General features: G+C 45.9%; 1 protein-coding gene across 2 annotated transcripts in view; it reads right to left on the bottom strand.

Moving 5' to 3' along the window:
- ADAMTS16 (ADAM metallopeptidase with thrombospondin type 1 motif 16) overlaps positions 1-23,789 on the bottom strand; it is a 1,002,496-nt gene that overhangs the window by 403,576 nt on the left and 575,131 nt on the right. For both annotated transcript variants that reach the window (XM_078687616.1, XM_078687617.1), the window contains one exon: positions 1,060-1,208. In XM_078687616.1, the coding sequence (XP_078543742.1) occupies positions 1,060-1,208 (149 nt within the window). The remainder of the gene's footprint in view (positions 1-1,059; positions 1,209-23,789) is intronic.

Raw genomic sequence — 23,789 nt, 5'->3', positions numbered from 1 at the left:
GTGCAACCAGTGGCCAGGTATTTGGCATTGTGCACAGTTGATGCATGAGAGAGAGGAGGTAATGACCTGTCCAGAGAAGTATCCAACATACTATTGAAGACCAAGGACATTTGATCCACTGTGCCCAGACCCCAGAGAAGTGGCCACAGAATGCAGCCTGCCCTGATTTGGGGGCATATAAGATACCCAAGATTGCCCTCCACCAGGCTGTATCTACTCATTCCATACAAGACAGTTCTGCCCTGCAGAAAGAGAACCCCAGCAAGTGCCCAAATCAAAGCACAGTGGGAGGAATGTGAATGTATGGGCTTGCCTGTCTCAGTGGATTAAAATTAACCAGATATAGCTTAAGTTCCTGTTTTAGATCTTTGCCTTTCCTTATAATAAAACACAAGTGTATTCATTTTCCATTGGGGTTTCTCATACTGTCATTGCAGTTCTTTGACACTTTAAAAAACAGAGAAACTATAGTCATATTTTGCATGTGCCAGCGCCTTGAGACCCTCACGGGTGAGTACAGCAATGTTTCTGTAGTTGATATTTTGACATATATCTATTGACCAATGCCTACAACCATATCCCAAAGCCATTACACAGTTACTCAGAAAGAGGTATTGCAATCATGGTATTTTGTGAAGAAAAGGACAGTGATGTAGTTTGACTGTTCCTTGCAGGCTTATATCCCTTTATGCACAATCATTTGGAAAGATGTGTAGAGAGAATCCTACTGCCTAAATATTAATGGGGCAGGGGTTCTGTGACCTTTTGTGAAAGTCCTTTTTTGCCTTGACAGATTTGTACATTGAAAGCAGCACAAAATAAATTGGGTTGCATTGCATAACTGTGCAAAAATAGCATCTGAGTTGTGACCTGTCCCTTGGACACTGGGTGGTTACTTGCTGGTTTATGAGATTGCATATAAAATACCCAACAACAGCAATCACATCAAAATTGTATATTTAAAAGTGAGCAAGGCAGTATACTATTGAAAAAGTAATATCCGCCAGCACCATGGGCCCTAACTAACCACCCACTTGAAGTGAAAAGGTGTATATTTACCGTGGATTATTGCATTGCCGCTCTATGTGAGACACTCCACCCCCACAGGTCCTTGAACAAGGGGACCAGGTGGACCAGTCTGTCCACTGCCCATGTGTTGGTACAGGCCCTTCATCACCATACTTCACACACTGTCCACGACGGCACCACTGCAATATTTAAGGATTCAAATGTTAGTTTCTTTAACAGTATTACATGCAACATAAGTTAGTTTCTCAAAGAGTGTCAACTAGTCATTTTTACATGGAATAATGTATCACCACCAAAGCGTTGCAATGTTTGTTACATAATTCTGAAGTTGTGCCACATAGTGGGGAAATTCCAGGAAATAAAGTATATAGAATGTAAAATACCAGAAATACGTATCAGAGCAAGTCTGGGGTAGTGTTAGAAATAGTAAATAGCATTTACCATGCATCCGAGACAACGCATGCTATTATGGTCCATATAGGTACCCTAATATAGGCCAGGGTAATATCATACACCTTCACCTACATTACCACCCCTACACTACACAGTAATGAGCCTTTTAGGATTGAACCTTCACCTAGTTCTAATCCTGGGCGCAGAAGGAGGGGTTTTTCTGAACAATAGTGGCCTATGACTTCATCAATAGACTCACACAGTATGAATGAATATTCATAAGGGTTCTTGGGAACCAGGCATGGGCTACACCACCTGCATAGTATCTATGTACAAGGTTCATCCCATACGTCATCCTCAAATCCAACAATGGCTAACAAAAGAAACAAAGGAGCCCTAGATGCTCTCTGTATAAATACAGCACTTCCTGCTACTGTTAGCTAGAGGGAACCGAGACTTACAGGTCGACACACTGACCAGAGACACTGAGGCTCCTGCATGAAGACGCTTCAGCTGACAGTGGTCTAACACATCTCTTGCGGGGTGTCCAACTCGAGACCAGGATGGGGTCCCACACTCTCTCACTTCAGGTGATGGGGTTAGGCTAAATCCTAGAGGGATTCTTGGCTGCACACCTACTCAAATGCTAGGTACACTTAGGTACATATAGATAGGCATCGTAGAAGAATGCGCTTTCTTTTTTCATGCATTTTATATTCATGTACGTATGCATGATCATTGCAAGATGGTAGAACTGTACTATCCTTTTATATTCACTGTACTGCCAATCATATATCTCTGCTACTGTCTAACGGTTGTTTCAGCACATTTATTTTACACTAGAAAAACAACTGTGCATTAAATTCTCATTGTAACACACCCTACTGTTTCTTCTGTGTAACTCTCTGAGACCGAATAAGTGAGCACGAGTGACTGAGCGAAAAGTAGTACATTGTTTCCACGATTCTGAGGGATCAGGGTTGTCATGTTCTAAGGTTGCCAGAAACTATTCTCTCCCCGATAAGAGGAGAGTCTAGTGGCACTGTGAGCTAGCTAATGCAAACAGGTTAACATTCTCAGTGGGGGTGCTCAGAGCCAGTCTGCCATCAAAGTCACAGTTTATGTTATCCAAACATGCATATTCTATATAGGAATATATAGGAACTACAAGACAATGTCATTACAACACGATCATTACAACGACTGTGTTGTTACATCGCATACCATTACAACGCAAGTTGGAACAACAACTTGTGTTAGGGGGCAGAAGGTGTTGGATTTAAAATCCAACACCTTCCCTACTGTTGCACAGACTGGAGTTGGAATAGTAAATTATATTATTCCAACATCCAGCGTCCCCTACAGCAAGTCGTTGTTCCAACTTGCGTTGTAAAGGTATACAATGCACTAACGCGGTCGTTGTAACAACCGCGTTCTAATAGCATGCGTTGCAAAAGCATGCAGACTATTCATTAGAAATGGAGGTCCCTAGTTGGCAGTAGCTTGCATCCTGTCCAAATAGGGACCCTTATAGTAGTCAGGTTAAAGGCAATACTCACCTAAGATAACCCCTGTTCACCCCCTTTATATCTTGACACGAGCAGTCAGGCTTATCTCAGAGGCAATGTATAAAGCATTTGTACAAAACATACACAGTAATACTGTTGTATACGAAAAAGGAAAGTTGATCCCTTAATTTCCCCTAGCACTTTCTACTTCCAGTATATCTGTAGCTGGAGATATTCTCGTCATATGTGCGAAAAGGAGCCTAACCCCACAGAGTACCTCCTACATATCTCTGGTGTGGAGTGAAAACTTTGATGCAAGAGCTGCAGAATCAAATACCTTTGATATATGATTGTATAGGCTTATTACGTGGAGAAGCGTGGCTCAGTGGTTAGAGGCAGCAGACCCGGAAGCTGAGATCGACCGTGGACCAGGGTTCGATTCCCCGCCTCGGCGGGTCTCGGGCTCAAAAATTCCACGGACTCGACAATTCTCGCTCCGGTGCCCACTCGAATCACGGGGTCACACTCTGCAACTCTGGGCAATAGCTTGCTTAATCTCCACTACGGCCCCTCGCGGCGGGATGCCTGGCTTTCACCTTGTGGACACCCTGCCGGGGTTTCTCACAGGGGAATACCAGGACGGGTTCCCTAAGCAAGCGCCAGGATGCCCTTTGGGTAACAGGTTTGCGCTATATAAGTACACCTACATTTACATTTACATAAGGGATGCTTTAAAAGTGTCTGAGCTGTATCCCCACAGTTCAGACCACCAACTGTTTCTTCCCAAGTTGCTGTGCTAGAGACCCACTCCAGTTTTCCTAAAGTTCCAGGGAACTACTCTGAAGTGTTTTGCCAATCCTAAAACCCAGCTAAATTGCATAATAAAGAATTTGAAATGTGTTAAATGTCTGAGGCAGCTACCTTATTTGTTCGGGAATGATCCCAATGAAGTTGTAAATACTGTAGCCTATCTTGGTTCTTTATTGCATTCTTTGAAGGATTTGATCTTTTCCTGGCTAAAGAGATATAGTTGTGACCCACATTCCTCTTGTTTCCATACTTGAAATGGGATTTCTGAAATAATGGGGTAAAATGTAGGTTACAACATCAGAAGTGGGACTGCATCCAGTCCCCAGCGAAATGCACAGCGAATTGCCACATTTGGCTTTTCTTTTCTCCAATTTTAATCATGTAAGTCCATTTTATCCATTTTTATCATATTTTATCCTATTTTATCCACTTTTCTGAAGGCGGGACCACACGCTCCGTGTACATGTAATTTTCAATTTTCTACTGCTCAAATGGTGTCTCTTCGGACTTTTACCAAGAACATGATTGACACATGAATTCTTCCAACGCAGTGTTTATTCAAATAAAATCACCCAATGCATTTCGGGCTGTTATGCCCTTCTTCGGGGGTTACTGTAAATAATCACAAAACAATGCAATTACACGACTGTACATGCACAACTTTCACGTTTCTCAATATACTCTACTGTTGTAAAAACATATTATGCCCATTGCTCAAAATGAATTACCGTGTTATAATTATCTGGTGAACCAACACAATGTACCCTTGTTATTACCCTCTTTTTCAAAATCTACTCTTCCCAACCTAGGAATTATGCTATGCCTCCCCGTTCTTATTGATGTTCTTTGCCAATGCGTTTGCTGCGTGGCTCTAAAATTCTTTGTTTATACAACATTGTACTTCCTCAGGAATTCATTCCCCTCATAATCGAGACGGAAACCTCATGCGGTGATCCATTTTATTTACTCGTTTATCTACTGGCGGTCTGAAAACCTTCCAACATTCGCTACAAATACCGCCCTCCATTTATACTACTCCCTCGGGTATCACATACCTTCCGTGCTGATTAACAACGAACACACAGAATCATCGCTGCTTACTCCATCAAACCTGTTGCATCCCACAATCCCTCCCTGTATTTCACCTCCGTACCCATGTCCCTGATTGGTTCAAAAATTATTTGAAAGAGGGTTTCTCTCTATCCCGTGTCAGTATTGCTTCCACCTGTTGTCAAACCTTCGAACACTCCAATTCCCATACTGCACTTTCATGTAGTCAAACGCGCTAGTACTCTCTCAAATAACACTCCAAAATTGACCCAATTGAAATACATTCAGAAAACTAGGAGTGCGTCCTGACTCTGAAAAAATGTATCTTAACTCGTGCCTAAAACCAGGGCTGCACCCAAAAAAAAGGAAAGAAAAAGAATTCGTAGTAATTGTCGAGCCCACACGAAAAGGAAAGATCACCGTGGTTCAGATGAAAGCAGTGAAACAAAAGAACAATGAAAGACTGTTTTATTTCTTGATTACACAAGCACGTTTAGTTTATTTTATGTTCATTGAGACATTGGGTCAATTTTGGAGTGTTATTTGAGAGAGTACTAGCGCGTTTGACTACATGAAAGTGCAGTATGGGAATTGGAGTGTTCGAAGGTTTGACAACAGGTGGAAGCAATACTGACACGGGATAGAGAGAAACCCTCTTTCAAATAATTTTTGAACCAATCAGGGACATGGGTACGGAGGTGAAATACAGGGAGGGATTGTGGGATGCAACAGGTTTGATGGAGTAAGCAGCGATGATTCTGTGTGTTCGTTGTTAATCAGCACGGAAGGTATGTGATACCCGAGGGAGTAGTATAAATGGAGGGCGGTATTTGTAGCGAATGTTGGAAGGTTTTCAGACCGCCAGTAGATAAACGAGTAAATAAAATGGATCACCGCATGAGGTTTCCGTCTCGATTATGAGGGGAATGAATTCCTGAGGAAGTACAATGTTGTATAAACAAAGAATTTTAGAGCCACGCAGCAAACGCATTGGCAAAGAACATCAATAAGAACGGGGAGGCATAGCATAATTCCTAGGTTGGGAAGAGTAGATTTTGAAAAAGAGGGTAATAACAAGGGTACATTGTGTTGGTTCACCAGATAATTATAACACGGTAATTAATTTTGAGCAATGGGCATAATATGTTTTTACAACAGTAGAGTATATTGAGAAACGTGAAAGTTGTGCATGTACAGTCGTGTAATTGCATTGTTTTGTGATTATTTACAGTAACCCCCGAAGAAGGGCATAACAGCCCGAAATGCATTGGGTGATTTTATTTGAATAAACACTGCGTTGGAAGAATTCATGTGTCAATCATGTTCTTGGTAAAAGTCCGAAGAGACACCATTTGAGCAGTAGAAAATTGAAAATTACATGTACACGGAGCGTGTGGTCCCGCCTTCAGAAAAGTGGATAAAATAGGATAAAATATGATAAAAATGGATAAAATGGACTTACATGATTAAAATTGGAGAAAAGAAAAGCCAAATGTGGCAATTCGCTGTGCATTTCGCTGGGGACTGGATGCAGTCCCACTTCTGATGTTGTTAGTACCCGGTGCCCTTGGGCGGGGCACTCAGCAAATCGCACGCATGCAAAGATAAAAGGTTGGATAAATCTCATGAAACACAATTGAAATACATTCAGAAAACTAGGAGTGCGTCCTGACTCTGAAAAAATGTAAAATGTAGGTTGCCATGAATTAGGAGAAGCAAATAAAATCAATTACTCCTGGGTGGCTACACTATCCCAAAACATTGTCATTGTTTTCTGTGGTGCATTACTCTATCTCTGTCTCTTTCAGGCCACACTAGATCCCAAAGCAATCTTCCTACTACTGCCTGGAATGTTATCATCCATCTCCTTATGGTCTCTCTGACTGTCTACTCCGCAATCACCTGAAGATGTGCTGCCTGGTAGTACTAGGAGATGGCCAAGCAAGTTAACTACCACCTTTCTCTTGAGCCCATTGGCATTTTCTTGTTAATTCTCACTTTGTGCCATGCCCATACAAAGTTTATCATGCTGTGGTGTAACTCCAGCAGTCGATGCTTTGGAATACTACTGGCAGTTATTGAAAAATATTTAACAATTTGTGAAGGACATTCATCTTAAACACATGAATTCTGGGGCCAACCAAGAAATTAATAAAAGGATCCACCATCTCAGAACTTCTGCTATTTGCCAAAAAAGCACCTGCCAGTTTGCTGCATGTCAATCATCTACTCTGTCAGGTGTAGACCCAGAAACCTTTATTTTAATATTTTCTCACTGTAAAGAGCTATGTTCCTTGAGGCTCGTGATCTATTCTTATGGTAAGGAGATGCTCCATATTTAGGACGTATATGTGTCGATTTTGAATTCAAAGATTTTCTTAAATCTCTCTGATAATCAAGCAGTGCTGGTGTGGTCACCTCTGGATCATGTATGTTGCCTGCGAAAAGAAATATGCTAAACACCTAGCTTCCAAACTGAACCTTATAATGTTTGGATGCATATAGATGGCTATGACTATGACTACCAGCTCTGCAGCCAATGTAAAGAGGCCGGGAGATAGCGGGCATTGCTGTCTCATCCTTTTTTAATATAAAACTGACCAACTTCCATTCACTTGTGCCCTCACCCTTGATGCTTTTTACTTTGACATTATCCACCCTAGCATGGAAGTGTCCACCCTTATGCTTTGAAGAATTTCCACCATGTAGGACCAACACATGTAATCAAATATTTTTTCAGTTTCAACATATGCTTGTATGTCCAGGGCCTCCTTTCCTGTTGCCTTCTTCACGTTATGAGCCATTCTGCTGATATTCTTCTTCCTTGTCAATGTTTAATAATGCCACTGTTGTACTATGAATGTAAGCTATTGTTGAAGCACTGCTCTTGAGTGCCACGCTGAGGTACATTTTTATTCTCGTGCGCTTACCGTGTTATATTTTGAATATGCAAGTCTTGTTGTGTTGTTGCCTGCACTTCGGTTGAGTCCGTTTCCCCTAGCTGCTAGAGGTTCAGGTAGAGCATACTATGGCCCCCGATTTGACATACTCAATAAATCTTCTCTAAGTTACTCTTCTGAGTCCTGAGCTTGAATGTCAAATGAAAACCTACCTTCGTTATAGCCACCCTGAGCTGTCCCGACTAAAAATGGAAGTTAGGTTGTTCATCTCTGTGGCCAGAATTGTTTTGATTATTTTTCCATCAGAATTGGAGATCAAAGGGCCAGGAGAGCAATGGGTCAAAACAAAAAACTCCCTTTCCTTAATCTGTACTACATTCAGTCTCCGGGTGTGCCATTGAGTCATCTGAATGGATGGATTAATCTTCAGCAGAATAACTCCATATTCAAGTGTGGTAATCGGGGCCTCCTAATCCAGCAAATGAAATTGCATACCAGAGGAGTGCAGACAGCTACAGTGAGTCTTTTTCTGTAGAACACCTTGGGTCACTGGTCAGAGCTCTCTTCTGTGTTGGATTATTGCCATCAATAAGTTTTGTTACAAAGCCTCCTGGCTACAATCATACACACAAGATATCTGATTTCCCGAAGTATTCTTTCCTTGAAATGATAATCTGTCATTTTGAACACAATGTCTCTTGGCCACTTGTTGGTATTCTTGGAGTGTCTGTCAATCGTGCACGCTCTTAGGATGCAACGTTGGAGTTTATGTCATTCCTTTAAAATGGTTCTGATTAGCTCTGCTAGCCTTGGAAATCATTCCTCTTCTTTCAGCTTCTTCCTCAATGTTTCTCACCCTAATATTATCTCTCTAAGAGTTTTTCTACAAGACTTCACACTTGTCTGCCTCTCCATATCTGCCACTGTTGTATGTAGACATTGCTGCTTTCCACTGCATTTGATAGTAATGGACTCTTCAACGACTCGAGGTGCTGGTGCATAGATTGCATTTCCATTTGAAGTCAGATATTAATATTATAAGTCATTTAAAAAGCGCTCCATCACCCAGTGGGAATCTTGGCACTGCAAGACTATCAGTTCTAGGGGACTTTTGTCAGAAGGAGTGAGACTAAAATGTGTTTGAGTATCAGTTGTCCATCCTACAGGGGAAAAAGACACATCTTTAAGTTTTTTCCTGAAACTTAGTAGTTTTGGATTATTCCTTAGATATAGTGAGATGTTGTTCCACATTTGAGCAGCTTTGAACTGCAAAGCTCTGCCTCCCTGTTGTGTCTATTTAAAAGGGGGCACAGATATCAAGTGGGCGTCAGATGACCTCAGCCTTCAGGCTGATCTGTATGGAGTTACTTTTCACTGTAGAGCCCTGGGTCCTGCACCATGTAAACGCCCTATGTAGTTAACCGAGGGCTTTGAATGTGCACCGCTTCTTTACTGGGAGACAGTGAAGTTCCTGCAGCACTTTGGCTGCGGGATTCCTTTCTTCCTTTGTTTAGCTCTAGCTTAGCAACCAGCACCCTGATTCTTTGAAGCCTTTTGAGCAGATATTCTGGACATCCTAGAAGTAAAGCATTGCAATAGTCCAGTCTGCCCATTAAGAGGCCTGTACCAAAAGCCTACTGAAAGGTTGTGGAAGCATCGGTACAATTTTCTTTAAGCTTCTTAAATATGTCCTTATTTAGATAGATCTTGTTTCAGTTCAACTATACAGTTATTACGATCATCTTCCATTGGGGTTTGGCATGATTTGACTACCATGTGGCTCATGGCTTCATGCCACTGATATTGTAGGAATCTGCTAATGTCACATAGTTTTGTTAATTAGTCAATTGCTTCATGCAAAAATCACTTTTGTAATGTCTATGTTTAGGGTATTCCCCTAACAGTTTCTTAAAATATTCACCCCATGTGCTCACAAGCCTGTCAATCTGCCTGATGGGGGCACATCTTGCTGGTGCGCATATTTGAGAAAGCTCCAGACACTTCCTCAGCTGTATTGATCTTTATTTTTCTCACACGCAGAGGATACACTAATTTTGTCACCTGTGCCTGTCACCATTGGCACTTCAAGTTTTTTGTGATTTCAATTATAATGATGTGACGGGGGCAGCAGGCCACTGGGCACCTCGAAGGCCGCTACCGCCCCATGTGGGTATTCACCTTGTGACCCCCCCCCTCCTGTCTTTTCAGCCTTCCCACACCCAGGTCTGCTCGATGCCAGAAGAACGCTATAGCTGCGACAAGGAAGATATTTAAGACTGGCCCTTTAACTGGAAATGCACCCGGGAAGAGGAGGAGCCCCGTCACGCCTTTAAGCTGGCAGGTGATGACAGTCAGGTGTGCTTGTACACCGGAGCGGAGGAAGGCGAGCGGAGAGACGTGTGTTGGGGAGAGAGACTAGGAGGGTACGAAGAGAAGAGGACCCGGTTTACCATCTACCGAGGGAGTGGAGGAGCAGAGTGACCCGTTGACGGCGCGGGAGCCAGGAGGCCAACGGCAACACGAGCCGCCCAGCCACATGCGACCTGGAGGCGTGTGGCTATCCGAGGTACGTCAGCGTATCACGGGCTGGGTTAAGAGGAGAGGAGGGAACCTAGCGTAAATCGTGTCCCGTTTCCCCTCATTCCCCTGGAGAACCCTTCCTGCACCCCCTCCCGGCCCTTCACTAGCTGTAAATAAACACCGGTGGTGTCCTCACTCCCTTCCCTTCACGAGTGTGTCTGTAGCTTAAAACGAACTGAGACGTCCTGTCTTATACCGAGGCGGCGAACACCGGAATCACGGAGACGGACCAGGTGGAGGCGAGGCGGAGTCCGAATAGGAGAAAGGAGGAGGCAACGAGGAGAAAGCAGGGACCCGAACGGAGCAGATCACCTAGACGGACCCACATAAGGAAAACCTGTACTGATCTCCTGTTTCAACAAATAAAACCTTCAACCACAAAAACTAGACTGTTGCCCATTACTCCGCCACCCGCTACATTGGTGGAGAATGCAGGCACTCCTGCCATCTGTCAAACGAAGATGGATGTAGTGGTGCAGCAACTTGTGAAAGGACAGGAGAGACTGGAATGGGTAATGGAGCAACAAATCCGATCCGCCGAGGCAGATCGGGAGATAATGAAGGCTGCAATGACTGCACGGCAGACCGATCCGACCACGAAGAGCTGGCCTATGACGGGAGGAGGGGGTTCACATCATATCAGTGGTGTGTCTTTACAGAAATATCAACCAGGAGAGGACCCGGACGCATTTCTCCTAAAGTTTGAGCGAGCTGCCAGGGCCTGTGGCTTGTCCGTAGCCAAATGGCCGTTTTTCCTAGCTCCCCTGCTGGTCGGCGAGGCTCAAGCGGCCTATCAGGTGGCAAACCCATGGGAAACACCTCTTATGAAGAGATTAAAAAGATAATCCTGGATCATCTAGGTCTAGACCCCGAAGCCTACCGTATACGATTCAGGAAGGAAAGGGGAGTCCCTGGGAAAACACCCAAAACTCTGTTTGTGAGACTAAAGATGGCAGCCGACAAATGGCTAACCCCCTCAGTAAGTAGCAAAGAGGAGATCATGGACCGGGTGTACCTCGAGCAGTTCCTAGAGGCCCTCCCTTTTGCCACTCAAAAGTGGTTGCGGCAACACCACAATCTTACAACGGCCCAAGCAGTGGACATGGCTACTACCTTTGCCCGGGCTCAGCCCCGAATGCTGCCTCATGAGATTGACAAGACCAACAAAATGGGTCTAAAGATCGAAAGGAAACCCACAAAAGCCCCAGAGACCCCAAGACCAAAGACCTGGAGGAATGAGGCCCCGGTGTCGGGAGGACCCCAATGCTTCGAGTGTGGAACCTGGGGTCATATTGCCCGTCTGTGTCCCCGAAGAAAGCAAGCCGACGAACCGATGGAGGTGGGATACCTCCCACGGACTGTGTTATATTCAGCGGAAATGGGACACGCTTTTCGAGTGAGTGTCCGGGTGAATGGGTCCCATATCAAAGCACTGTTAGACTCGGGCTGCCACCAGTCGGTGGTCCAATCACAACATGTAAAAACCCACCAGTTAGTACCAAACGAACAGGTTAACATACGTTGTGTACACGGGGACGTCCGCCCCGACCCAGTAGCCTACATTCCCATTTCTCCCCAACAAGGTGTCCCCAGTACTATTCGAGTAGGGGTATTGTCTTCCCTCCCCGAGGACCTCATAATAGGGACTGACAATCCCTCCTTCCTTCAGATGTTTAGGAAGAGCTACGGGATAGAGTACTACCTTGTCCCTTAGACAGGGATCGTTCCCATGCCGTACCAGCCCTGGTCTCCGCCGAACCGTGGGTGTTAGACAGGAGCTTCCGGTTCGCGCAGACCAATGATAACACTCTGTTTAACGCCTGGGAGCAAGCGCATAGATCCTTAGGTCAAAACCCTCCGCAATTCCCCAGATTTCTTATAAAGAATGACCTCTTGTATAGACAGGGACAAAAAGACGACCCTGAGCAAATGCTGGTGCCAATCTCCTTCCGAGAACAAGTGTTGTTTTACTCGCATGCACATCTGGTAGCATGACACACTGGATCCGAAAAAAACACTCAAAACATCCTTCGGCACTTCTATTGGCCAGGGATATACAAGGACACGATGACCTACTGTCAAGAGTGCGAGATCTGCCAAAGGAGGAATATGACTCGACCTCCCGCAGTACCCCTTCAGCCCCTTCCCATTATCGGAGTCCCGTTCGAGAGAGTCGGAATGGACTTAATAGGGCCCCTTCCAAAAACCAGAAAAGGCAACCAGTATGTACTGGTAGTAGTAGACTACGCTACGAGATTCACGGAAGCCTTTCCTTTGTCCACCACTACCACGAAACAAATAGCTGACCGAATGCTGGGACTTTTTTCTCGCGTGGGATTCCCGAAAGAGATCCTCACGGACCAAGGCACCCCGTTTATGTCTAGATTAATGAAAGAAGTTTGCCATCTACTCAATATTCACCAAATAAGAACAGCCGTGTACCACCCCCAAACAGATGGGTTGGTGGAGAGGTACAACCGGACCTTAAAAAGCACCTGACGCAAAATGTTGGAGATAAACGGGAGCGAATGGGATCGGATCCTGCTGTTGGCTCTGTACGTCATAAGAAGTCAGAAACAGAGCAGCCTAGGCGTCTCGCCCTTTGAGCTGTTATACGGGAGACAACCTCGTTCCTTGCTCGACATGACAAAGGAAGCATGGGAAAACGAGATACCAGAAGAGACCATGCAGACCCTTGAATACGCCAGAAACCTGAAGTCTAAGCTGGGAAAGCTAAGAGACCTAGCATACATGAACTTGGAGAGGAACCAAAAGAAGCAAAAATCCTTCTATGACAAAGGGAAGAAGTGGAGAAGATTGGAGAAAGACGAGTGGGCCCTGGTGTTACTACCTTCGTCCACCCAAAAGTTTAAAGCGGAGTGGGGGGGCCTCTATCGAGTCGTCGAGACCATCGGGAAGACCAGTTATAAGCTGCAAATAAGCCCACGGAGGACCCAGGTGTACCACATAAACATGTTAAAAAAGTGGTTGGGACCCCCCCAAAAGAGGTCAACCTGGTAAAGCCGGATTCAGCCGAGAACCAGAGTACCATGAAACAGTTGGTGATCAATGATGATCTCAGAGAGCAAGAAAGACAAGAACTCCAGGACACCCTTCAAAGACATGCCACGGTGTTCTCGGACAAACCAGGACGGACCAACCTCACCGAGCATCAAATCCAAACCCCACCTGGGAAGATAGTCAAAATCAGACCGTACCGGATACCCGAATCCAGAAGAAGAGATATACGGCAGGAAGTCAGAGACATGTTAGACCTAGGTGTAATAAGGCCCTCCAAGAGTAATTGGTCTAGCCCTATAGTGATGATTCCGAAACCGGACGGGACCCGGAGGTTCTGCATGGATTTCCGGGCCCTTAACGAGATCTCGTCATTCGAAGCATATCCCATCACAAGAATAGACTAATTAATTGAGAAGCTAGGGGATGCGAAATACATATCCACCATTGACCTAACTAAGGGTTACTGGCAAGTACCCCTTAGGGAAGAAGACCGCCAGAAGACTGCTTTCTCTACAGATGATGGACATTACGAATTCACCGTATTACCGTTCGGGCTTCACGGGGCACCCGCCACGTTTCAGAGACTAATGAATCAGGTGTTGAAAAACAAACTCCTTCACGTCGGCGTATCTCGACGATATCGTCGTCTTCAGTCCCGACTGAACTACTCACTTGATACATCTGCAAAAAGTCTTCACAATCCTGGAAGGAGCGGGCCTGAAGATAAACGCCAAGAAATCGCGTTTAGCGTACCAAAAAGTGAAATATCTGGGGTATGTTCTGGGTCACGGCCTGATCGAACCCCAGATCGAGAAGGTGAGGGCCATAGCCGAGACCCCGTTCCCTGGCACAAAGAAAGAGATGAGAGCCTTTTTAGGCCTCATTGGGTATTATAGGAGGTTTATCCCCCAGTTTGTTCAACTGGCCGCCCCCCTTACAGACACTTTGAAGTCTCAGGTCAAACAGACAGTGTTAGCCTCTCCTACCCCGAACATGCAGGACGCCTTTCATGAATTAAAACGCCTGATCACCTCCACCCCCATTCTGTCATCTCCCGATTTTGCTCAGCCCTTCTCCCTACATACAGACGCTTCGGAATATGAGATAGGAGCAGTGCTGTCACAGGAGGGGGAGGACGGGATGGATCACCCCATCTTATATGTCAGTAGAAGACTGTTTCCCAGAGAACTGAAGTATCCCACAGTGGAAAAAGAATGTTTGGCTATAAAATGGACGGTGGAAAAACTAGCTTATTACCTTGAGGGACACCCGTTTACCCTCTATACGGACCACGCCCCTTTGCTGTGGATGGCCCGCAACAAATCAAATAACGCGAGGGTTATGACTCTTCAACCTTTTGTTTTCACGATCTGCCATCGCAAGGATGTGGACAATACTGGAGCAGACTACCTGTCGAGACATCCTCTTCCCGAACGGAAGAGTCCAGGGGGGATGGTATGTGACGGGGCGGCAGGCCACTGGGCACCTCGAATGCCGCTACCGCCCCATGTGGGTATTCACCTTGTGACCCACCCTCCTGTCTTTTCAGCCTTCCCACACCCAGGTCTGCTCGATGCCAGAAGAACGCTATAGCTGCAACGAGGAAGATATTGAAGACTGGCCCTTTAACTGGAAATGCAGCCGGGAAGAGGAGGAGCCCCGTCACGCCTTTAAGCCGGCAGGTGATGACAGTCAGGTGTGCTTGTACACCGGAGCGGAGGAAGGCGAGCGGAGAGACGTGTGTTGGGGAGAGAGTAGAGGAGAGTACGGAGAGAAGAGGACCCGGTTTACCATCTACCGAGGGAGTGGAGGAGCAGAGTGACCCGTTGACGGCGCAGGAGCCAGGAGGCCAACGGCAACACGAGCCGCCCAGCCACACGCGACCTGGAGGCGTGTGGCTATCCGAGGTACGTCAGCATATCACGGGCTGGGTTAAGAGGAGAGGAGGGAACCTAGCGTAAATCGTATCCCGTTTCCCCTCATTCCCCTTGAGAACCCTTCCTGCACCCCCTCCCGGCCCTTCACTAGCTGTAAATAAACACCGGTGGTGTCCTCACTCCCTTCCCCTCATGAGTGTGTCTGTAGCTTAAAATGAACTGAGACGTCCTCTCTTGTGTCTTATACAGAGGCGGCGAACACCGGAATCACGAAGACGGACCAGGTGGAGGCGAGACGGAGTCCGAATAAGAGAAAGGAGGAGGCAACGAGGAGAAAGCAGCGACCCGAACAGAGGAGATCACCTAGACGGACCCACATAAGGAAAACCTGTACTGATATCCTGTTTCAACAAATTAAACCTTCAACCACAAAAACTAGACTGTTGCCCATTACTCCGCCACCCGCTACAAATGAGTACCACAATTCGTCTCATTCCAGGGTCATGATATCAGAGGCTGGTGATTTTCTATTGTTGATGGTATTTGTGGGTATCGCCCTCACTAGAGCATTGTCCATTTCAACTTTTTCAGTCTAGTGTTGTGACCCTCAGCAAATTCTGCACATTTTATTTTTTCATTCTCCAGGTGGACTGCCCCCATGCCCCCTTGGCTTCCTCTCGCTCAGCTGAAGACAGATCAAGCACTTTTCTTTACCATTTAATGTGGGCGGGGGGACAGGCCCCATTTTGTGGAAGCTCCTGGTGTCTCAATTTTCATCATTAATTCTATAAACTGCAGGTATTCTGCATCCTCTTTTCCACATAGTCTCTCTTTCCTGGTGCCCCACTGGTCTCTGCTTGGGTCCCTCACTTTCGTTGTTTTTGGGCGATGAGGGATGTGTGAAGACCTCCATAACAGGCTCCCCCTCGTCGACCAACTTGGCTGGAAAACTAGTTTCTAGACATTACATACAATACTTAAATCACATCAGTCTTTCTGGAATTGCTACATCAGGTGAGTTTACTGTTCAGGATACAACAACGTATATATCTGGGACCTAACCATGAAGGGCATTGGTGCTCTACACAGAGGACAATTAATTCCTTGATACAAGAGTCACAATATACATTAAAAATAGCGAGCTTACGATGCATCATTGTTCTATCATCAGCAGATTAGTCATACATTCATAGGAACAGTAAACAGCTACTATTGAGAAGTGAAGTGCTCTTAGATACTTTTGACCTAGAACGAAGGCGCTGAACTAAATTAATCACTTCGTTCAATTTAAATATTTCCCTGGCAGAGGAATTATGTGATTAGTGCTGGCTTTACTTTTTAACTTAGTTTGCTAGAATGTTCCCTAAACCAAAACCCCCTGACTCTCTTTGCCAAGTGTAGAGAAGACCTTTATTTCTTTTGCCCAAAAAGACATCAGCCTTCAAAAAAGGCGAGAAAGACAATAAGCCTCATGTAATCCCAATCAGTGAAGTATAGCTTGATTCCTATAGCACAGTGAGCACAGGATTCACATCTGAGCATCAATCAATTAAACAAAGGAATTATAAAGCGCGGCATATCACCTGTGAGGGTCTCAAGGTGCTGTGGTTGCTTACAGCTTTTTGGTCAACCAGTTAATTCGAACAGCTCGGTCTTCAGTTCTTTCCTGAATTGCCGGAGCAATGGGTTGGACCCGAGTTGTAGGGAAAGGTGGTTCCAAGCTTTGGCCGCCAGCTGTGAGAAGGAGCATCCTTTGCTGCTGCCTCAGCAGTTTCGGGGGGGGCTGTTTCTGAGAAGAAGGGAGGCTTATCATAGGTGTCTGGTGGACGGTTGGTGGAAAGTCATGTGATTGTCGATGTATGCTGGTCCTTTGCTGTGCAGGGCTTTGTATGCATGGGTCAGCATCTTGAACTGGCATCTCTTCTGGATCGGGAGTTAATGTAGCTTCTTGAGGTGGGGTGTGATTTGGGTCCATCTGGGGAGGTCAGGGATGAGTCTTGCTGCTCAGTTTTTTATTGTCTGTAGTCTCTTCAGGAGATGTGTGGTGATTTCTATGTATAGTGTATTCCCGAAATCAAGCCTGCTGGTGATGATGGCCTGTGTGGCGATCCTTCTTGTGTTGACTAGGAGCCACCTGAAGATCTTGTGGGGTACCTGTAGGGTGTGGAACTAGGTGGATGAGACTTCATAAATAGCTTGCTGCCCAAGATGATGCTGAGGTTGTGGGCGTGGTCAGTCGGGCGGGGGATGAGCCGAGTTCAGCAGGCCACCATGCGTCATTTCATGGCGAGATGTTGTACCCAAACATGAGATCTTCTGTCTTGTCTGAGTTAAGCTTAAGAAAGTTGTCATTCATCCAGTCTGCAACATTCATCATGCAGCTATGGAAGTTGGATCTGGTGGTGGAGGGGTCTTCAGACAGCGAGAAGAGGAGCTGGTTGTCATTGTCGCAGGAGATGATGTTAAGTTTGTGCAATCTGATGGTGTCGCCCAGCGTGGTAATGTACATGCTGAAGAGGGTGGGGCTGAGGAATGATCATTCTGGGATGCTCCAGATGATCGTCTTGCATTTTGACGTGAGTGGTGGGAGATGTATTCTCTGGGTTCTTCTGGTGAGATATGATGCAATCCATTTGAGGGCATCTCCCTGAATTCCAAAGTGATGGGAGACCATGTCGAAGGTAGCTGACAGGTCCAGAAGGACGAGTGCTGCTGTTTTGCCATGGTCGAGGAGGGCCTTGATCTAGTCAGTGGCTTTGATCAGGGCTGTCTCAGTGCTGTGGTTGGCTCGAAATCCAGATTGGGAGGGGTCCAGTAGGTTGTTGTGTTTGGTGAGCTGCTGGTCAATTGATTTCTTGAGCACCTTCGCTGGAAAGGGGATCAGGGAGATGAGCTGTTAAATCTTCAATTCTGCTGGGTCGGTGGATTGTTTCTTCAGGGGTGCCTCACTTCAGCATGTTTCGAGTCCTCAGAGAAGGAGGCCAAGGTGATGGAGGTGTTCAGGACCTTCTTGAGCTTGTTGCCAATCATCTTGTTCCCAAATTTGAAGATATGGTGGGGATAAGGGTCAGAGGTTGCTCCTGAGTGCACGGAGTTCATTATGGAGAGGGTCTCAATGGGTGAGCAGGTGTTCGGGGTTAGTGTTTGTGGGTGTGAGCAGGCTAATGCTGTTGGCAGAGGTGATTTAGGTTTTAACTTTTTCATAGATGACTAAGATCTTGTCATGAAGGAAGTCTGCCCAGTTCTTGGGAAGGGGGAGATGTTGTTCTCAGTGGCTGCACGGTTGGAGAACTCAATGGTGAAAATGTCCTTGCTGTCGTTTGTGCTTGCTTCTAAGCGGTCTGCTAGAGTGTTCTTCTTTGTTTCTTTAAGTTTTGAAGGTGCCATGGTCTCCTGTCGCTTTGCTTTGATGCCTCTTCCTTTTAAGGTGTCAGCAGTTAACTTTGGTGGATTTCAGCTCTGTGGTGAACCAGGTGGCTCTTCTGACACATCCTTTGGATGTGTCTTGTTTGGGAGGTGGGCAATTGAGTTGGTGCGTTCTGTGATCCATGGGAGAAGTTCTTTGTGGTCTGGGTTGTATGTTGCGTCTGGGAGGTGGGAGATGAGAGCGTTGTTGCACTGGTCTTCTGATATTTTCCAGTTTCTACGTGTGGAGCAGAGGGCGTGGTGCCAGGATTGGTAGGTCCTCCGATGGTAAAGTGGTTGCTGCAGTGGCTAGTACAGGTGAACTGTGAAACACGGTTGTACTTGACTCTGTTACTGGACTTAAAAGTGGCGTCAAGCATGTGTCCTTCAAGGGGGGGGGGTTTGGAGATAAGTTGTGCAAAGTTGATGTTGCTCAAGTTTTCCAGGAGCTCGGTTGGTGTTGGTGTTGTTGGGGTAATTGAGGTGAAAGCTAAGACTCCCTAGGAAGATGTAGTGTTTGGAGTTGACGGTGATCTCGGCGATAAGATCAGGTATGCTGTTGTAGAAGCTGGGGCATGGTTCTCGTGGTCTGTAGGCGACAGTCCCTACGATTGTGTTTTTCCATCTGTTTGGTGTTGAAAGTTGAGATGCTCCATCTCAGGGGGGGTCGTGCAACTAATGGTGTCCTAGACGATGATGGTAATTCCACCTTTGCATATGTTGGTTCAGTCATCGTGTGTTATCTTGTAGCCTTCGGGGTGGAGATGGTGATGCCCGGCACGGAGGCGGGGTTAAGCCAGGACTCTGTGAGGAAGATGTTGCCTAGGGTGAGGGGTGAGATTTGGTCCCAGATTTCCGTGGCGTGTTTGCAGAGCAATCGTGCATCGAGTAGAATGCACTTGTGTTGTGTCGTGATGGTCTTAGTCAGTTTGGTGGATATAGTCTCATTATCTGTATCTCTGGTGTTGTTAGTAGCTTTGGTGTTACAGGTGAAGCAGCAGTGCTAGCAGTAAAATGGTCCTCTGGTGATGTGTTGAGATGTGCAGCAGCAGTTGTTGTTGTCGATGTATCAAAGATCCAAGGCTCAGAGGTCTGTTGTGGTGTATCTGTGTGGTTTGGAGCCAGTGTTCCTGGCTCTGGGAATGGGCCCGGCACGGACGGGCACAGATGGGCTTGCCTTTGGTGCACTGGTAGCATGCCGGTGGAGAATCCACTGCACGGCAAAGCTGCGGCCCTTACATGTAGTCTTGGGAAGTGGGAGGGGCTGGCATGGGGCATGAAGCGGGAGGGAAGGGAACAACAGCAACCGCTAGAAAAAAATGCAGAAACAGAACATAAAATGTTACAGCACACTACAAATAAGGAAAATAGAAAAGTTACAACACAAAATGAGGACTTTGGGCGAGTCAAGTAGCCAGCAAGTAATACAACAGCAGTGGGGTAGGAGGAATGCTGACCAGGAGGTCAGGGGCTGCTCAATGGAGCCGCTCTGCAGCCTCCATATGTAGTCCTGGAAGGTGGAAGGGGCTGGCAGGGGTAGGGAGCAGGTGGGAAAGCAGTGGGAGAAAACTATGGGAGTGGTGCAAAACACAGGAATACCACAGGAAAGATTCAGCAGTAGCGAGAAAATAATGAGAAACTGAACAGAAACAGCACATTACAAATGGGAAAAACAGAAAAGTTTCAAGAAAAAATGAGTACTTTGGCAAAGTCAATAAGCCAGTGAGCAATACTGCAGCAGCAGGGGAGTTGTTGCATACCAGTCACACTTAGTGTGTCAGTCGGAGGAAGACAAGAAGGAAGACAAAAAGGTGATTGGTAGAATGCTTGAATTAATCTCTGCCACTAATAATTATCAGAGACGCATTCCAGATCTTTTGGTTTTGAGTCACAATGTCATCTCACAAAAGAACTAGCCGTACACAAATCAGCACTGATCCTGCTCCAATAAGAACAACCGAGCCAAACCTGCCAACCAACTTCCCTCCAAACAGAATACAAGGAAACCCGACTGGATTCGGCCTACTTAAGCCTGATCCTTCTTGAGATATAGCTTATGAAACATTAAGCACAGGATCCATGTATGGGTATACCGTCATACATAAGGGTATATATATGACCCCCTTGCGCTGTCGCGTCGTCACTTTTTGTGATGCTCCGGCTGGGCAAACCTAGAAATCATATCCATGAGGTTGAGCAAAGCCACTTTGCATGGCTTTAAATGGCCGAAAAGGTATGGAGTAAGGCAAGGAAACGCAAAATGCTGCATTGCCTTACTCTGCGCTCTGGAGGTGTTCCATGGGTGTTGCAGTGGGTGTTCCTATGCAACATCCATGGATGTCGATGCTTACCCAGATTTACAATGAGGAGAAGTATCTTTATTTCTCCTTTTTTCCCTCTTTCTTTGTGTGCTGCATTATGCCAGCCATAAGCATTATGCAGCACACACAGAAAGAGGAAAACACCTCTCTGGATTGTTTTTGTGCAGGAAGGTGCCCTTTCCAGCACAAAAACAATCCTTCTGACAACACAGGCACCCCTGTACCACAGTGCAAGGGTGACTGCATTGGCGCTATGCTGCCGAAACAGCGCTAGCGCAGGATGAACAGACAGGGATGTGCCATATTGGATAAATACTGTGCATTCCTGCCCTTTCACCTTGATGTAGGGCAGGACAGCAAGGTGACGTACTGTGCTGTCCTAATCTGGAAGCCCATCAATGAGGCCCATAGGGTGCCTACAAAAATGAACAGCAAGGTGCTGAAAGGAGTGCTTGAAGTAATCTCAGCCACTGATGAGTGCTGAGGCTGCTTCCAGTCTATACATTTTGCACATTATGGCACTAAAGACAGAGACCAACCATAAGCAGTTCAGCATTGGTTGTGATCCAAAAAGAACAGTGTGGTATCAGCCATACGATGGGAACCCCTCTCCCTTGTCACCACTTTCCCATCTCCATGACAAATGATTTCACCTCCCCATCCTTTGTCCTTGCACCTGCTGATGCAGATAGAATGTTGGTGTTTGGAAGATCCATGCAAGGTTTCTGTGAGAGTCTGACTGAGACACAAGAGGAGGTGACAGCTGTGGCTGAGTAGTACGCTGTTGTACTCGTAATAAATTCTCTTCACATCATCTTATGTCTCCTGTGGTTGAGAACCAGATCTAACACTGGTGAGAGAGGACGGGATTTTAGAGCCTCATCTGTGACAGTGATCGGAAGGAGACAAAGCCTCAACATGCGTATTAGAATGTCAGGAGGTCGGTGGAAAAGGACTTTTTTTTATTGTGAGTTGCAATGAGTACAAATTGTCTTGGAGAAAAGCTTTAAGTTTGTTTCTCACCAAACCTGAGTATCGTGTCACAACCATTACTTCCCACAGACTCGCACTAAAACTGGCCACTCAGTGAGCATAAACAGCCTAAAAAATATTTGTGGCCACACGGGAAAAACCTTATGTCCCTGCAGTATACCGGGCACTCAAGGCATCCCTCGAGGAGTTTTGACTTAGCCTTAACAGGTTTATACATTATTGGCCGTGTTTAACCCCTTAAGTGCTGCCGTCGGCCATTGGATGTCGCAAGCACTACCTTCGCAGTGCTGCGCACGTCGAACGGCCAACACGGCCCCGCCTGTTTTGCGGAAGTGCCGCACTGCCGCAAATTCGCGGCCACGGCAAACGGGCTATATTACCACCCAGCTTCACCTTAGTAATCTCCGTGAAGCTGAGGGTGATTAGTATTCCGAGCCTAGTGATAGTGATCTGCTCAGTAAACAGGAAAAGTAATCCCTGGGCATTGGCTAGAGCCAATTTTGCGGCAGAGCTCATCAGGTGTGTCAGTTTCCGTAAACCGTTAGCAGCGTGGAGTTGCTGACAGGGGCAGGTGAACGCGCCAGCAATTTCTGCAGGCCTGTCAGGCTGATAGGCACAACTTGTGAACCGTTACCATTTGTCACCTGCTGGATGGATAGGCGCTTGTGCAACACAAATATATCAGCCAAGGAGGAGGGAAGAAAGCTCTCTGGGCATGTCACGCTGACCGGCACAGCATTTTGGAAATATTTGCCTTTCGTCAGAAAGCCTGGTTGGAGTGCCTCCTGCATGGAGTGCCTTTCACAGTGGTTGCTGCACACAACTACAGATACAGTTTAATATAGGTATATCTGGCCCTGTTTTATTGGACATTAAACATAGACTCGCACGCTCTCATCGGAGTCAGTCAACACTGCAGGAGGGCATTTGCCAAAGGGGTTTTGTAAAACGTTCTCGTGCTGCAGTTTAGTCTTCTCTCCTAAGGAAAATTCATTGGAGGGAGAAATTGGAAGCAATGAACTAACAAGTTAGGAGAAAACCTCTTCTCTGCCAGCCATCAGCAAAAGTGAAGACATTGCCACTTAGAGGAAACGATTTATACTTTACACATTTTAGTACAGCTACTTGACATTTCCCATAAAAGGCCTGAACCTAACAATTTATTTGCAAGTTCCCAAAAGAAAGAGGGTTAAGCTAAGAGATAATATTAGCTCCCTATGTTAGTATTGCAGGTGGATGGTTAAATGTGAATTGTCTGCAGGAAATGTAATATATTGTCCAGGAAAAGATAGCTATGCAGAATATAATACCTCCACCATTTTGTTTGGTTACTCGGGGTGAGCCAACTTTAAAATGGAACAAATGGAAGAAAGTGTTTCAGAACTATGCAGTAGTGTGTGTTCCCAATTTAGGGTTTGAAAGGGAGGTAGTGTTGCTACAACACTATCTAGGAGTGGAGGGACAAGAGATATTGGAGCATTCGCCTGATTTGGGGTACAAAGGATGCAAGATGGCTCAATGAATATGAAATAAATATAAACAAACTTGGCAATTATTTCTTGCCAAAGATAAGCACCGTAATGGAGTGTTAACACTTTGGAAGAGATGTCAGAAAGAAGGGGAAACAGTAGAGGAATTTGTCTCTGACTTGAGGAAACTGGCTGCATGGTGCAATGCAAATTTGGGGGAACGTGCGAAGAGTGTATAAGGGACCAGTTTTTGTTAACATGTAAAATCGAAAGGGTACAAGAGGAGTTGTGGCTGAAGGAAGATCTGACACTGGGGGAAGTGTTAATTGTAGCCAAACAAGTTGAACACATGATGCATTGTGTGAATGAGATAAAACAAGACTGTGAGGCGAAAGGGAAAGTGAATGAGATTGTGGAAGATCTAAGTAATGTT

The sequence above is a fragment of the Lissotriton helveticus genome, chromosome 4_1 (genome assembly GCF_964261635.1).
Source record: "Lissotriton helveticus chromosome 4_1, aLisHel1.1, whole genome shotgun sequence".
NCBI lineage: Eukaryota > Metazoa > Chordata > Amphibia > Caudata > Salamandridae > Lissotriton > Lissotriton helveticus.
Note: the sequence above shows the minus strand (reverse complement) of the source record. Positions and strands in the feature narration are given on the sequence as shown.